Source organism: Poecilia reticulata, linkage group LG1 (genome assembly GCF_000633615.1).
Source record: "Poecilia reticulata strain Guanapo linkage group LG1, Guppy_female_1.0+MT, whole genome shotgun sequence".
Taxonomy (NCBI): Eukaryota; Metazoa; Chordata; class Actinopteri; order Cyprinodontiformes; family Poeciliidae; genus Poecilia; species Poecilia reticulata.
Genome location: NC_024331.1, coordinates 26,606,478 through 26,620,935, shown reverse-complemented (window position 1 = coordinate 26,620,935; position 14,458 = coordinate 26,606,478). Strand labels below are relative to the sequence as shown.

The following is a 14,458-nucleotide window of genomic DNA, read 5'->3' as shown; positions in this document are numbered from 1 at the left end:
ATATGGTAATTATAATATTCAGCCATTGTTTACAGTCGGTCTGGATTTACCAAGACTGACTTCTTCTGGTGCAGAACTATGACACGTCTCATGTCAATGATGTAAAAGTTGGATAAAATACGACACAACCTCTCAGACTGCAGATGGATGTCAATCAATCAATCAATCAATCAATCAATCAATCAATCAATCAATCAATCAATCAATCAATCAATCAATCAATCAATCAATCAATCAATCAATCAATCAATCAATCAATCAGTTTATTCACCCAACCAAACAAATTTCATCACCAATGAAAACATTGTCTTGTAACACAGTGTTCATGAGTGAAAAGGGAGCAGGAAGAAGAAAAACCTTGTAAAAAAAACTGTCCCTTTCTCAATAATTACATAATATTTGTTTTTCCTTCATGGCTGTATACATAAAATTACAAATAATATATAATTGTCCTCATTGTTAACTGAAAAGTGTACAAGACTTAATCATTTTTTCTTATAAAGTGTTTTGACTTGGTTTAATGTAGGACATTTTTTCAAATCATAATAAAATCTATTCCACAATTTGACTCCATGCACCGAAATTCACATTTGCTTTAAAGTTGTCCGCACAATTTTACTTTTGAAATCATGCTTCCTTTGATTATTTCTGTCACTTGAGCTTCAGACAAAAAACTTTTATAAACATAAATCTGACTTTTTGGGTGGTAAAGTGGTTGAAAAATTCTTATTTCTTCCAGATGCTCCAGTTTCAACTTCTGTGTCAGTTGATCCCTCTGATGACATAGTTGAAGGCAAACCAGTGTTTCTAAAGTGTAGCAGTGATGCTAATCCACCCGCTAACTACACTTGGTACAAGAAGACTAAAACGTCAGCTCTTCAACCTCACAGAAAAGATTCAGAGTTTTACCTGAATCCCATCCAGGCGTCTGATTCTGGGGAATATTTCTGTGTAGCCAAGAACCAGTTGGGGGAAAGCAGATCTGGGAACCTCGATATTGATGTGAAATGTAAGTAAAATAGCAAGTTTGACAAATATTTTGTCAAGATTGTGAATTAATTTAACTAGAGAAATTTATTTGCTCTCTCAACCAAGTCCTTCTGATTTATTCAAGTTGTACATGTCATTTCTAGGTTGTTGTTCAAATACCTTCAAATCATAATCCAATTAATTCCATAATTTTACTCCATGCACTAAAATTCACATTTGCTTTAAAGTTGTCTGCACAATTTTACTTTTGAAATCGTAATTGGTGTTTTGGCAGAACTTATGGAAGCTAAGATTTAAATATATTATATATAATGTTCATTTGTGTTCTATGCTCCAGAACAGTTTTTTCCAAAGTGTGGGCTGTGTCCCCGCTGGGGGGCGCCAGAGCTCAAAGTTACTGCAAACATTTAGCCAACTTCACCAAACCTATATCCCGTTCATTCATCCAGCCACCGGGGGCGCTGTTATACAGGTGCTGGCTGTGTATATCTTAACTTTTACTTCTCTAAACCCCAATGAAAATTTGATGTGGCGTTACCAAATTCAGTGGCGAGTTTTTTTGACATTCAGGGTTTTTTTTTTTTGGATCCTTTTGTCGAGAGTTGCTAATTTTACTGCTAGGATCTGTTTTTAGGCCCCATTTTGTCTGGAGTTATTTTTTATTAGTTTGTGTATAAAACTAGTCAAGATAATGAAATAGAACTACTTATTATTTTCAGTTGAAGTTTTAAGAATCCTTGGCTAAACTGCCCATTTATTTATTTTTATAGTGTTTTTGAGATCTTTTGAAAGGCTAATGCCTTTGATTGTTTCTGTGATTGGTATAATTTTGTCTGTATGAAATTATGTGGCTATATATTTATATATTCAATACTTTTTGCATTTTAAATGAAATTTACTGCTTTGCCTGTTCATTTGCCACAAGCTTCAATAACGAGTATAAAGCAGGTAACCATCACAGCATCAGTGAATGGAACATGAAGTAAAGGAAACAACAAAAAGTTGATGATTTTTTTTTTTAGCTCTCCTAAACTTTGAAAACCCTTGTTCTACTAATCTAGAACAACAGTGAAGGCAAATCTCTGGACACACAGTTCAAAGTTTCTTCTTTTCATTTTTCTTAGACTCTCCAAAACGTGCAGATGTTTCCCTGAGTCACGCAGAGATAGTGGAGGGTGATTCAGTAAATCTGACCTGCAGCAGCGATGGAAACCCAGCACCTTTTTACAGGTGGTACAAAGACAACCAAATGATGCTTCAAGGACAGGGAGGCGTGTATCAGTTCACTTCCGTCAAGTCTGAGGACAGCGGGACGTATTGCTGCGAGGTTGGGAACATATGTGGACGGATCAACTCTTCAACTGTTCTTATAAATGTGGAGTGTAAGTACACAATTGGTTCGCTCTGAATATTTGTTAAAACCTTCACAGAAGAGCCAAACATGTAAGATGGATGTTTATACCAAACCCCAAACAACCACAGTGACCTATTATTCTTCTTTGAACAGGTTAGGATAGGTTTACAAAACATATTCATTACATTTTTTTTGCACAAAATCATTCTTAGATAATGAGAATGAACTGCTATCAGTTCATTGAGCTCCTTTCACAATGAGGTGTTTTAGAGGCTCTTGTCACTTTAAATCCAAATAAGCTGCTGGTGGCCACGCCCCCCACCTCAGCATTTACACTCGCATGTGAAAATGCCTGAAAATAGATTAGGAATTATAAAATACTACGTTTGAAAAGCATAAGTAGAGCCTCCTGCACAACCAAAAGGAATGCAGCAAATTTACTTTGAATTGTATGTCAACAACAAAACACTTTTCTTTTCCAGCAGCCATTGTACAACGCATACAGAAAAAAAAAAAAAACAACAACAAAAAAACAACTGTTGACCAAACATGCTGGAGCTCTGCTTAGGTCGCTAGCTAACAAGTGTGATTGCTAGGTAACGGCTCAGTGCCAATTGATTGTGTGTCTGATTCCAGACTCCTAAAAACAATAATTTATTGCCAAAAACTGACTGGGTGTGTTTTTTTTAAAGTTTTGGTTGTTTGTAGAAGCAGTTGAAACCCAAATGGAAGAATAAAAATAGATGCAAAAAGTGAATTTTGTATAATAAATCCCCTTTAAATTGGATCTTTAGGGAATTCTCTGTATGCAGCCTTGTCACGCAGATCCAACAATTATACTAAACTGATCCAATATGCAATGAAGTACTCCAGTTCTGAAATCATGAATGGTATGCTTGTAGATTTTTGCTTACATTTTTGCACAAATAGGCAAACTGAGGTGCACATGTGCAACCGCTCTTCTGAAATATCATTCAGTCTGCTTGGAGACGCTGTCTAAACACGATTTCTTGATCATTCTCCATCAGATTCTCCAAGGCTTCCCTCCGTGTCTGTGAGTCCTGCTGGTGACGTAGCAGCAGGAAGCTCAGTGAATCTGACCTGCAGCAGTGACGCTAACCCTGCAGCTACGTATACCTGGTACACAGAGCATTCAACTTCCCCAGCAGCAAATGGACAGACGTTTACCATTGTGGACATCAGAGGTGAACATGGTGGAAATTATTACTGTCAAGCCAGAAACAGCAGGGGACACCATAACTCCACCCTTCATCTGATTGTGGTTTCAAGTAAGCTGCTGTTATTTTTAAAAATAAATATATTATGTATTCTCATCATCTGTACACACACATTTTTATCCTGTAAAACGACATAGAAAGTCTTCAGCATGACTTCCAGTTGAGATCCAATTTGTTTATTCTGCAGATTCAGATGTGCTTTGATCCAGTTTTGTTCCAATAGGGAATATCTTTCAAAATACTTTTTTTTATTTAATCAATATTTCTTGGTGTAAAATAGTATCTTCATTTGCTGGTATAGAATTCAGGAAGTTTTTGAAATTATTCTAGGGTAGTAATATATTTTAATAAGGGTTGGGTATTTTAGTAACAGGTCTCAGATCTTGAACATTAGAAAATAATCTCCAGCTTAATGTTGTCCAATGTTTTTGAATTGATCCTCCTTTTTTCCAGACTCATTGTACTTTCTTAAATTCTTTATGGCTTTTTATTGCAATGTGGCTGTCAAGGTTGTCAAAATAATCAATATTTCTTATATTAACACTAAAAACAAATTATTTAAAGATGCTCATGTGCATGTAAATGATGGGTGTCAAACCTGTTTTCATTTTGGGTCGTATCAACGTCACGATTATCCTAAAAAGGACAAGTTGTGGCAGAATGCCTTGGTAAAATATTAACAAACTATTAAAATACTAATAAATAGCTGTCTGTACATTCAATTAGCACAGATAATATTGAAAATCTTTTCTTAATTTATCAGTATAGAGAAAAAAACTGCCTTGATTTGAGAGACTTGTCTCTACTTGTATAGAGATTGTGTTCATTATTTTGTCGCTACACATCTTGCTCATTTTTACCATTTGCTTTATTGTGTTAGTTGGTGTCTTTCTGTGTTTACATTACTCTTTCTGCTACTTCTCCTGTATCAGATGCATACTGTTAGTTGGCAGGAAGTTTGTTCTTTTTATGTTGCCTACAAAAACAGGAAGGTTAAATAATTGCTTCATTTATTAATTGTGTGACTTCTAACTTTAAACTTCCTTTATTGGGTTTTAAAAATAAGACTGAATTAATTTCTTTAGCTTCCTGGCTCTTTTCTCTTCATTACCAGGTGATTATTTTAAGCAAATATTTTTCTGCATCTGTGACTATTTTAGGTATTCAGTAAATGTTCTTTCTTCTTGTTTTTGTTCCCTTATCTCAGGTTCAGTTTCATCTGCTGTTGTCGGGTCAATCATGTTTCTACTCCTGATTGGTTTGGTTTTGTCTGCCTTCATCATTTTTAGGTGATTTAAATTCTTTACCGCTGTTTTAATGCTCTATGTGGAATGTTATGTTGTTCATTCTTTTGCTTATATTTTCTTGATTTTTTTTATATTTGTAGAAAAAAGAAGGCTGTAAGGCAAATTCGTCAGACCAGAGAGGGACCAGGAGATAACGAGGCGAAGATATTGGGTGTTAGTCTTCCTTCATCTACACACTTTGAACAGTGTTTCCCTCTCATCTAATGGGAGGCTGTGGTTCTGCAAGGCATTTCAGGAGGGTGTAGTTATTATGTTTCTCTTCTGAATGCAGCATTTGCTCTTTTGCAGAATTTGAGCCGACATCTGGAGAGTTCATCAACTGCAGGACTTGGAAATTCAGCAGCTCAAGACGACGTTTGCTATGCTAGCGTACTTTTCTCTAAAAATCAAGAGGAACCTCTTTACTCCAACTTTGTTCCAGCTGAACCCAAAACATCTAAAAACAAGGAGGAAGATGTGGAGTATTCAGCGGTGATGATCAAAAACACACCTTGGTGGGTTCAGAACGTTATTTCCTTTATATGTTCTTAAACTTAATCCAGCTGTAGTAAGTAAAGATTTTAAGCTTTTAATGATAATATCTGATACTTACAAAGTGTTTTTTTTTATCCCTTTACAGTAAGAAAAGCTATGATGCTTCAGAGGAATCATCTGAACTGTACAGCACAGTCTGCAAAGTCAACAGATTATAAACAACACCTGAAACTCCTGTTGAATACTTTTTATAAATATAATACTTTATGCATTGATCAGAAATGATCCTTTTCGTTACGAGAAACATAAGGGACCTTTCACTTCCTGTTTCATTAAAAAAAAAAAAAGTTAAAATTGATTATATGCAAAGATGTGTGGATTTTAAGGTTGTTTTATGCATTCGTTATTCTATAGTGTGATCTTGTGGTTGTTATCCTTGTATTTATTATTTGCTTTAACATCAACCTGCCAAAGGGACTAGAGATGGAAATTCTCGCTATAATGTTATGTATTTATGTCAGTGTTCATTTTATGTATTGTCCCATTTAAAAATAAACGTGAACTTAAATTAACTGAGTTGATTACGTGTGATTACCTAAGAAATCACTATTTCTGTTGAAATGCCACACAACACAAGAATAATGTGTATATCTTTATTTTATTATTATTTTTATATGTTCACATTACTTGATTGGGTTTAAAGATTATATGGATGATTGCTGCTTAGTTACTTATGGTATAGTAAATTTACTTTTTCAGAGAAGGGGAAGACTATAAGATTTCTTCCATTCAAAACCTTTGTGTCAATGTGTGACATGTTCATTTTGAAGTATAAATTAATAAAATAAAACAAATAGATAGATAATGAATCTCCTGAAGAACACTCGTTTTTACTAACTTTACTCTTCTTAGTTGATCCTTTTCGGCTAACAATAAAATTAGCAACTTTATTGTTCATGTTTTATTGACCTGTCAAATGTATTTTTATTAGGTAATTGTTGTCCCTAAATCTTTAATTTACCATGACAACTACATGTTTGTTTAGGACTTAGAAGGTTAGATAAAATCTCAATAGAACTGGCTATAAGATAAAAAATTTTTAAGATAACCACAGAACTAACCTGACAAATAAATTGTGGTGAACAAAGAAAGGAGCAGTCCTTACTTTATATCAGCTGGTGGCGATAACGCTCAAATATGCTGCTTGCTAGCAGTCACTAGTAGAGGAAGAACAGGAAGCAGCGTGGTGAAGACGGGTTCAGATTGGATCAGCTGGAGTGAAAGGCCCGCCTTCTGAAACACTCTGCACCAATCAGCGCCAAGAATTACTGCAACGTCCGGCCCACGTCCTCCGTGTGTCTGATCTAATGTAACACGAGTTTAGGATTTTTCAGCACTGATAAATACTCACCGTAACTTCTACAATTTGGGAATCACATTGTTTCAAGGGTCTTTTAAAGGTGTTTTTGGAGCTTTTGGCATTGCTAACTTTGATCCGCGGAAGAAAATCGTGACGGTTTCAGGAACAAAATGGTAAGAGAGGACATTACCAGACTAAGCTAATAGCATTAGCTAACAACAACTGCTCGGATTATAGTTGTAATAACTGGAAATATCCAATTTACTATGTATTTAGTGTAATAATGTTTTATAATTAAATCTCAAAACTGCTGCTACTTTTGCTTAAAGGAAAAAATGTGCTGTTTTATTGCTGTTTCTTTGCGCTTTCTGTTTATTGTTTACTTTAAAATATTGACTAGGCTGATGTGACATTGTGGACATTGGGTTTTTTATGTGTTATTATTCTGTAATAATTATAAATGGTGTCTCTTTTTAGACTTCTTTAAACCTTTTAATGTTTTGTTTTGTTTTACTACAAAATGTGATTATTGTTTATTTTTAAGCATCTCATTTGAAAAGCTCTTTTGGAAAATGTAACGTCTGAATGGTTCGGGAAAGAAGCTTGATCATTTCCCTTTGTTTTTATGTTTGTTTGTTTTTTATCCAGCCTCATCGAAAGAAGAAATCATTCATTGAAAAGAAGAAAGCGGTGACCTTTCACCTCGTCCACAGAAGTCAGAGGGACCCTCTGGCTGCAGATGAGAAAGCCCCACAGCATGTCCTCCTGCCTGCTGCAAAGGTAAACAGTCACAGCCTTGACTCTGGTTCTGGTTCTTTTATGGAGTTCTCAGTGGTAAATGAACTAAACTTAAACTTTTACGATCATAATAGTTATCAATTTAAGCACTTTTATAGTAGAGTCACACCCACACAGTGCTACACTGATGGGTAAAGTGTTTGGTAACTTGAAACTTGGTCTCTTGTCCAAGTCCACATCAATACACTGCAAAAACACAAAATCTTACCAAGTATTTTTCTCTGCACTTGAAATAAGACAAAACTAACTTGCAAGTAACTTTTCAGCAAGATATAGGACGTTGTTTAAGTAAATAATTCCTTAATATAGATTTTTAAAATGTACTCGTTCCTTATTATTTCACTTATAGCACATTTTCTCCATGTTGTAAGTAAAGTTTATTAGAAACAACATAGAATTTTGCAGCAGAATTGCTAACGACTTGTTCTCACTGTATAGAAATATTTGTCAGCGGTATAAATTAATGTTTGAACTTCTTATGCAAAAACCACAAACTGCTTGAAGTACAAGGTTTATGTCTCTTAATAAAACTCCATATTGCTGAAAAATAACTTTGTTTCTTCAACACCATGTTCCTTACAAAACCGCCAGAACCCAGAGTAAGACATGCAGTCTTTTCACAATAAAAGAATATAAGCAAAAATGTTTGGCTGTACTGTTTGTGAAACGTAGCAGTGAGCTTTTCACCTCTGATTGTGGAAATGCTGAAGTGACACCCTGGCTGTGTTTCCCAGGTGGACACAGACAAGAGGCGTGAAGAGCAGAGAAACTTTGGTGTTTTCTTCGATGACGATTACGACTACCTGCAGCACCTGAAGGAGGCGTCTGGCACCTCGGAGCTGGTCGCCGCCGGACCCTCACACTTCAACAGAGGGGCCTCTAATTTGAGAGATGATGAGGAGGAAAACGAGGTGGAAACTGTGAGCAAGGACATTGCTGTGAGTTTGTGTCTTAATTTTTATTTCCTGTCAAGATGCACTGATCACAAATTTTTCAACTGATTTTCAACCCTCAAGCTTTTTTTTTAAAGCTTCGATACTGACTTGAGCAGATTTTACTTTAATGAAAACTCAAATGGATTAAACCTAGAAACTCTGCTGTGCCATTCAGTGGTTCTACTGTGTGTTGAAATTCTTGTTCTCTCAAAGCCTGAAAAATCACTGAGATTTCAAGACATGTAGTGAAAATAAATGTCCTATTTAAAGAGCTTCTCTCATTCCTCTAACTCTGTTTTTTTAACATCTCACTGAAGCTGAAAATAGTTTAATTTGAGTCTTTTCCCCTCAGAAACACCAAAGAGTGATGATTTATATGTTAGGTTTGGTGTGTTTACTGACCAGGAAAAGATTGGATTTCTGACTTTCTAACTGGCCAAGTATCTCTCTGCGTCTCTAGACCGGTTTATTATTACAAAATAGGAATGGTTAAAACAGCAGTTGGTAAATTAGCCATGTGGGATTTAAAGTTTTTTTTTCTAGGCAACAAAAAAACCAAGCTAAAATAAATGTTGTAAGTTTTGTTTACATCCTATTTTTAAAAGATATAGATCCTTCTATCATTCTGTGAAAATATGCAATGAGGAAAACTCTTTTGTGAGAAATACTAGTAAAGTATGTAGTTCAACTAGAAATTATTGGTTGTGTCTTGTTCTTCTTCCTCTGACGTTGCTTGTGCTTGGTCTAATATTGCTGCTTCTGGTAAAGTTACCTGGATTTTATATTTTCTCGGTTAAACAAATAAACAACAAATCAAGAAATAACCAAACGAGTCTGATCCTGTCTGGTGTGATGAACAGGAAGCTACGATCCACCTGCCGTCTTCAGTGTTTGCCTCGGAGTTTGAGGAAGATGTGGGACTTCTGAACAAAGCCGCTCCTATTTCAGGTAATTCACTCAAAATATACCAGATAAATCTCTTAAGCATTGTTAAACAAACATGTTCTTTATCTCTGTGGAAAAAATAAATGTGTTTTCTAGCTACTAGTTCTGTTATTTTGAATGTTTTCTTACATTAACCTAACTGTTTTCACTGTAAGCTGTGTTTTCTTTCAGGACCCCGACTGGACATGGATCCTGATATTGTAGCTGCTTTAGATGAAGACTTTGACTACGACGACCCCGACAACATGCTGGAGGACGACTTCATCCTGAAGGCAAACCGCACAAAAGGAGCTGCGGATGCAGAGTAAGAGAGAATATAAAAAACAAATGAGAAATCTGCAGAGATAAGTACCGTATTTTCCGTGCACCTTCAACGAATGGCCTATTTTAAAACTTTTTTCATATATAAGGCGCATACGCTACAGTTAGGGTTTCCACCTGTCCCGTAATATGGGACATGATTTGTTCCGTTCTCTACAAATGTGGATGTATAATAATAAAGAAGTGGTCCCGAATGCTTTATATAGTAGTCTGCCCCAGTCGTTGTTTCACTCACGGTGTTGGTGTTGCGATATTGTGCCCAACTGCTTTCTGGGTAACACAGACCAACCGACATGCTTCCGCCGCAGTCTCTGTCTCTCTTCCCCTGCCACCCGGCTTTGGACACTCCCTAGTCCAGGAGTGTCCAAACTTTTTGCAAAGGGGACCAGATTTGGTGTGTTAAAAATGTAGGGGGGCCGACCTTGGTGGACGTTCTTTACATAGAACAGCAATATATTTAAACACATTTCAGCAAGCCATTCTGCGTTTTACATTTGCTTCTTTATTTTAATTTCAGCGATCTTAAGCATGTCTTTTGGTTCATTTGAAACATGCATATCACATGCAATTGAATATTCACTTAACTTCACTTTTTTAAATCTATTTTCTAACGGTTAAACAGAAGTAATTGTACTCTTGTGTGCAAATTACATTTGAAACATAAAAAAAATCTCACTATGGCAGTTCAATATTTACAGAATTTTAAAATGAAATAACAGAAAAAATAGCAAGTAACAGTCATATCAACAAGTGCAGGGCTCATTTGAAATATGACATTAGTAAATGTTGATCAGATTTTTAAAAGTTTATTATTCTGGAGTGAGAACTGAAAACTTGTCTCAATTTATGACTTATTTTGATCTTAAAAAACAAAAACTAAATTTATTCAGAGACTTATTGTAAATGACAAATGACTTGCCTACATTAATGTGATACTGAGATCTGGACTGCGGCACATAGGCCAGGTCTGGCTCAAAGGCAGTGGTATTGATGCGCAAGATGTCTTGTAAGTGAGAGTCCGTTATTTAAGTTCACAACCGAGAAAGTCTTCTCACACAAATACGTCGACTAGGGTTGAAACCCGTCCCGTAAAAATACGGAACCGTCCCATATTTGACTGTTAAATGTAGCGTCCCGTATTGAACCGAAACGGGACACGATTTGTTCCGTATTCTACAAATATGTACGTGTAATAACAAAGAAGTGGTCCCCGAGTACTTTATATAGTAGGCTGCCCCAGTCATTGTTTCACTCACGGTGTTGCGATATTGCGTCCAACAGCCCCCCCACCCCCTCCCAGTGGCACAACTACACATTATTCAGGTGGATGCGAAAACATAAATCGGCGCCTATCCACCCCAAGGAAGGTTGAAGGAGCGTGGAAAACAAACCAGCGTTGTGACAACTATCCCAGCATGCACCGCGCACTTCTTCTGCTACGGGGGAAAATGAAGTCGGCGGCTGCTTATCGTAGTTGCTAGACCTGTTGTGGCTCAATATTGGTCCATATACAAGGCGCACCGGGTTATAAGGCGCACTGTCGGCTTTTGAGGAAATTGAAGGTTTTTAGGTGCCTTATAGTGCGGAAAATACGGTATCTGAGTCTAGAATATTCAAAATGTGAGGAAGCCCTGGAGAAGATGTGGCTTTGGTTATTCAGTCATGTTAGTGTTTTAGTATATTTGTGATGTATTAGCAATAGCAATATATTTAAAAGAAATTTGATCTATGATTTAATTTTTTTTTCCTTTAAAAGAAATTACAAATGACAGAAAATAATTTCAAAAAGGGCTTTTATTTCATACGTTACTTCTGTGGATTTACCTAAATTCAAAATCAAGGAGGAAAAAAAGCCGTAAACGACAAGATTCCTGGCTAACATCACTCTGAATTATGCAAATCCAGATTTTCCAAAATTAAATCTTGAAAAACGGAAAATTTGATTAATCGATAAAATCAGTTTGTCGCTCAACCGTACTTTCAATGCAAATAAATCTTTTTCAACTTCCTGTTTGTGTGATTCCAACAGAGGATCTGATGATGATGATGATGAGTGGGAGGACACAGACGAGGAAGGCGACTTTGACTCCGATGGCGGTTTCTCAGGTGACGAGCAGCTGGAGGGCGGCGGCCATGATGGAGAGTTTCTGTTCATGAACGAGGAGACAAAGAGTCGCTTCACAGAGTATTCGCTGACTTCGTCTGTAATGAGGAGGAACGAGCAGCTCAGCCTGCTGGACGACCGCTTCGAAAAGGTCAGAGGTCACGACCGCTACACTGAGCTCTGTTAGCAAACTAGTCAAATCATTGGGTCACTAGCAGGACTTTGGAGAACCTACTTGCATACAAAGGAGGAAGTTCATCTGAAGGTTGAAGAGCTCTGAGTAAAAGGAGAAGTTACTAATCTGCTAACGAGGCTCGTTTACGATGCGGCGTTCTTGTTTTTCAGTTTTATGAGCAGTTTGATGACGATGAGATCGGGGCTCTGGACAACGCCGAGCTGGAGGGCTTCATCGAACCGGACAGCGCCCGCCTGGAGGAAGTCATCAAGGATTACTTCAAGCAGAAAGAAAAAGAGTGAGATTCTCTCCTGACCTGTGATCGTTGATTCCTGTTACCGAATTTAACAGTTTTATTGTGTTTTTGGGTCAGATCCCTGAGGCCTGAAGATTTGGGTCCAAAAGAACTTCCTGTGTTGAAAGAGGAGGAGGAAGACGAGGATGAAGAGGAGATGGAGACGGTTGTTTGCGAGGCTCCTCAGGAGAAGTGGGACTGTGAAACCATCATCAGTAAGTCTTTGTTTACATTGTTTTAGCTTCACGTTTAGTAGCTTGAACTTTTCTAAATTCTGTCACATTACAGCCAAAAACTAATATAATTTGACTTGATGGTTCAACATAAAGTGGCACATAATTATGAAGGGAAATAAAAGCGATGCAGAATTTTCAAAAGCTTTTCTACAAATAGAAAATTAAGATGTGCCTTTGCTGATGTGCTAAACTCTGATAACCTTTAAAAAAAATCTAAATAAGTTTATTTTTAAGTCACCTCATTGCTAAGTAGAGACCTCTTGTGTGTAATTTAATCTCAGAATAAATCTATGTGTATAAATCGGTCACTAATGTTGGACAACATCAGTGACAGTGGCGTCCCCAAGAGGGGGACAAACGGGGGCCATGGCCCCTTCTTGAAAAATGCTGGCCACCCCACTGGGCCCCCAGAGATTCATGTTATAAAGAGGCAGGCAGTCATCTTCTTCAATTAAGACACATACTTAAAAGCTAATACATAACATCTTATTTATTTATTTATTTATTTTCTTAGTTGTGACCCACTATAATTGTTACTGGTCTGCTCTGGAAAATGAATAATGAGCACATCATGTCAGTTGAGACCAAAATAAAAATGGAGCAGTAATGTCCCCTTAAACCACCCAATGCCTGGAAAAGGTTCCTGTGGTGCAAATATCTTAAAATTAAAAACTTGCCAGAGTTTTACAATTTATTTGAGGAAGAAATATTGTCTTAATTTATCTAACCCTACAACTTACCACTAGATGTCGCTAAATCCCAGACAATACAACATTAAATTCAGTCAGAAGTGATCAAACCTATACATTATTTTACCTGCTGTGTTTTTTTTCTAAATTAAGCATATTAATGACAAAGGAGATTGTAATAACATTTCTGTTCACAAACTTAGGCAGATGAAAGTTTAAATTGTTTATTTTGGCCAAATCACAAACATGGCATCCAGTCTTCCTGGGTTTTACCAGAACTTTTCTTACCAAAGGTTTGAAATGTGTTTACTGTTAAATATCAATTGTTTGAATATATGAAGGGAATAAAAGAGAATATTTAGAGGATTTGGATGGAAAAGGTTGTTTTGTTCAATCGGCCTAATTTCTGTTTCCTTATTAACATCAGTGATGAATTTGACTCTCGTCTCTTATGAAGCCCCATCGTCTCCACTGACGAGAGAAAACACCTTTATCCTTCACATGAATTAAATTAACAGTCAAAAACTGAGATAAAATATTGAAACTACATAGAAATGCTGCTTCGATTTAAATGTTAACCACATACTCTTGTTTTTCAGGTACGTACTCCAACTTGTACAACAGACCTAAAGTCATTGAAGAACCAGCCAAGGTATCAAATATATGATCATTTACACACATTAAGTAAGATGCACACATAATTTTCCCATATGCGGTGTGCTGTCAGGCTTAAATATCCCAGAATATTCGCCTTGTTTTGATAAGTTGTACAGTTGCAAGAGTTGCCAACTTCTAAATTCAGCTTGGAGGGAGAGTTGTTTGTTTATGGTGCAACGTACATCAACCTGATCTACAAACTATCCATCTGCACAAGCCCAGACTAGCTCAGGATGTCATGGAAATGAAGAACATGCAATACCTTGGAGATGGAACGATCACTTATTGAGCAATAGTACAGAAAAACCACTACTGTAAAGAAGTTATTTTAAATTTAAAGTAATTTTCAGACAGGTAGCCTATTGGTTTCATGTTGCTAGATTATGGATTTGTTTATGCAACTAATTAGATTTAAAACAAATTCCACTGAGGTTAAGTGAGTGCAAAGGGAACTCATTATGTAAAATTCACAAACGGTTTCAAAAACCTCTCGATTAGTAAGTCACAATTGCCTGGCACTGCCCTGTTACCTAGCAACCCCAGCTGAGCTTAGCCCTGTTACCTAGCAACCCCAGCTGAG

At 36.6% G+C, this 14,458-nt stretch overlaps 2 protein-coding genes across 2 annotated transcripts in view; both read left to right on the top strand.

The window, feature by feature from the left end:
* The first annotated feature begins 750 nt into the window (after positions 1 to 750).
* LOC103470941 (B-cell receptor CD22-like) lies at positions 751 to 5,935 on the top strand. Its single transcript, XM_017304441.1, has 7 exons — positions 751 to 1,009; positions 2,115 to 2,372; positions 3,373 to 3,633; positions 4,790 to 4,871; positions 4,970 to 5,042; positions 5,178 to 5,383; positions 5,509 to 5,935. Exons 2-7 carry the CDS (start codon positions 2,240 to 2,242, stop codon positions 5,579 to 5,581), a joined length of 828 nt encoding a protein of 275 aa, XP_017159930.1. The 5' UTR covers positions 751 to 1,009; positions 2,115 to 2,239; the 3' UTR covers positions 5,582 to 5,935.
* A 742-nt stretch (positions 5,936 to 6,677) lies between these two features.
* ltv1 (LTV1 ribosome biogenesis factor) overlaps positions 6,678 to 14,458 on the top strand; it is a 10,276-nt gene continuing 2,495 nt past the window's right edge. The window contains exons 1-9 of the mRNA XM_008418165.2: positions 6,678 to 6,896; positions 7,372 to 7,503; positions 8,256 to 8,459; positions 9,317 to 9,404; positions 9,573 to 9,705; positions 11,752 to 11,977; positions 12,172 to 12,299; positions 12,375 to 12,511; positions 13,821 to 13,873. Of these exons, the coding sequence (XP_008416387.1) occupies positions 6,894 to 6,896; positions 7,372 to 7,503; positions 8,256 to 8,459; positions 9,317 to 9,404; positions 9,573 to 9,705; positions 11,752 to 11,977; positions 12,172 to 12,299; positions 12,375 to 12,511; positions 13,821 to 13,873 (1,104 nt within the window). The 5' untranslated portion in view covers positions 6,678 to 6,893. The remainder of the gene's footprint in view (positions 6,897 to 7,371; positions 7,504 to 8,255; positions 8,460 to 9,316; positions 9,405 to 9,572; positions 9,706 to 11,751; positions 11,978 to 12,171; positions 12,300 to 12,374; positions 12,512 to 13,820; positions 13,874 to 14,458) is intronic.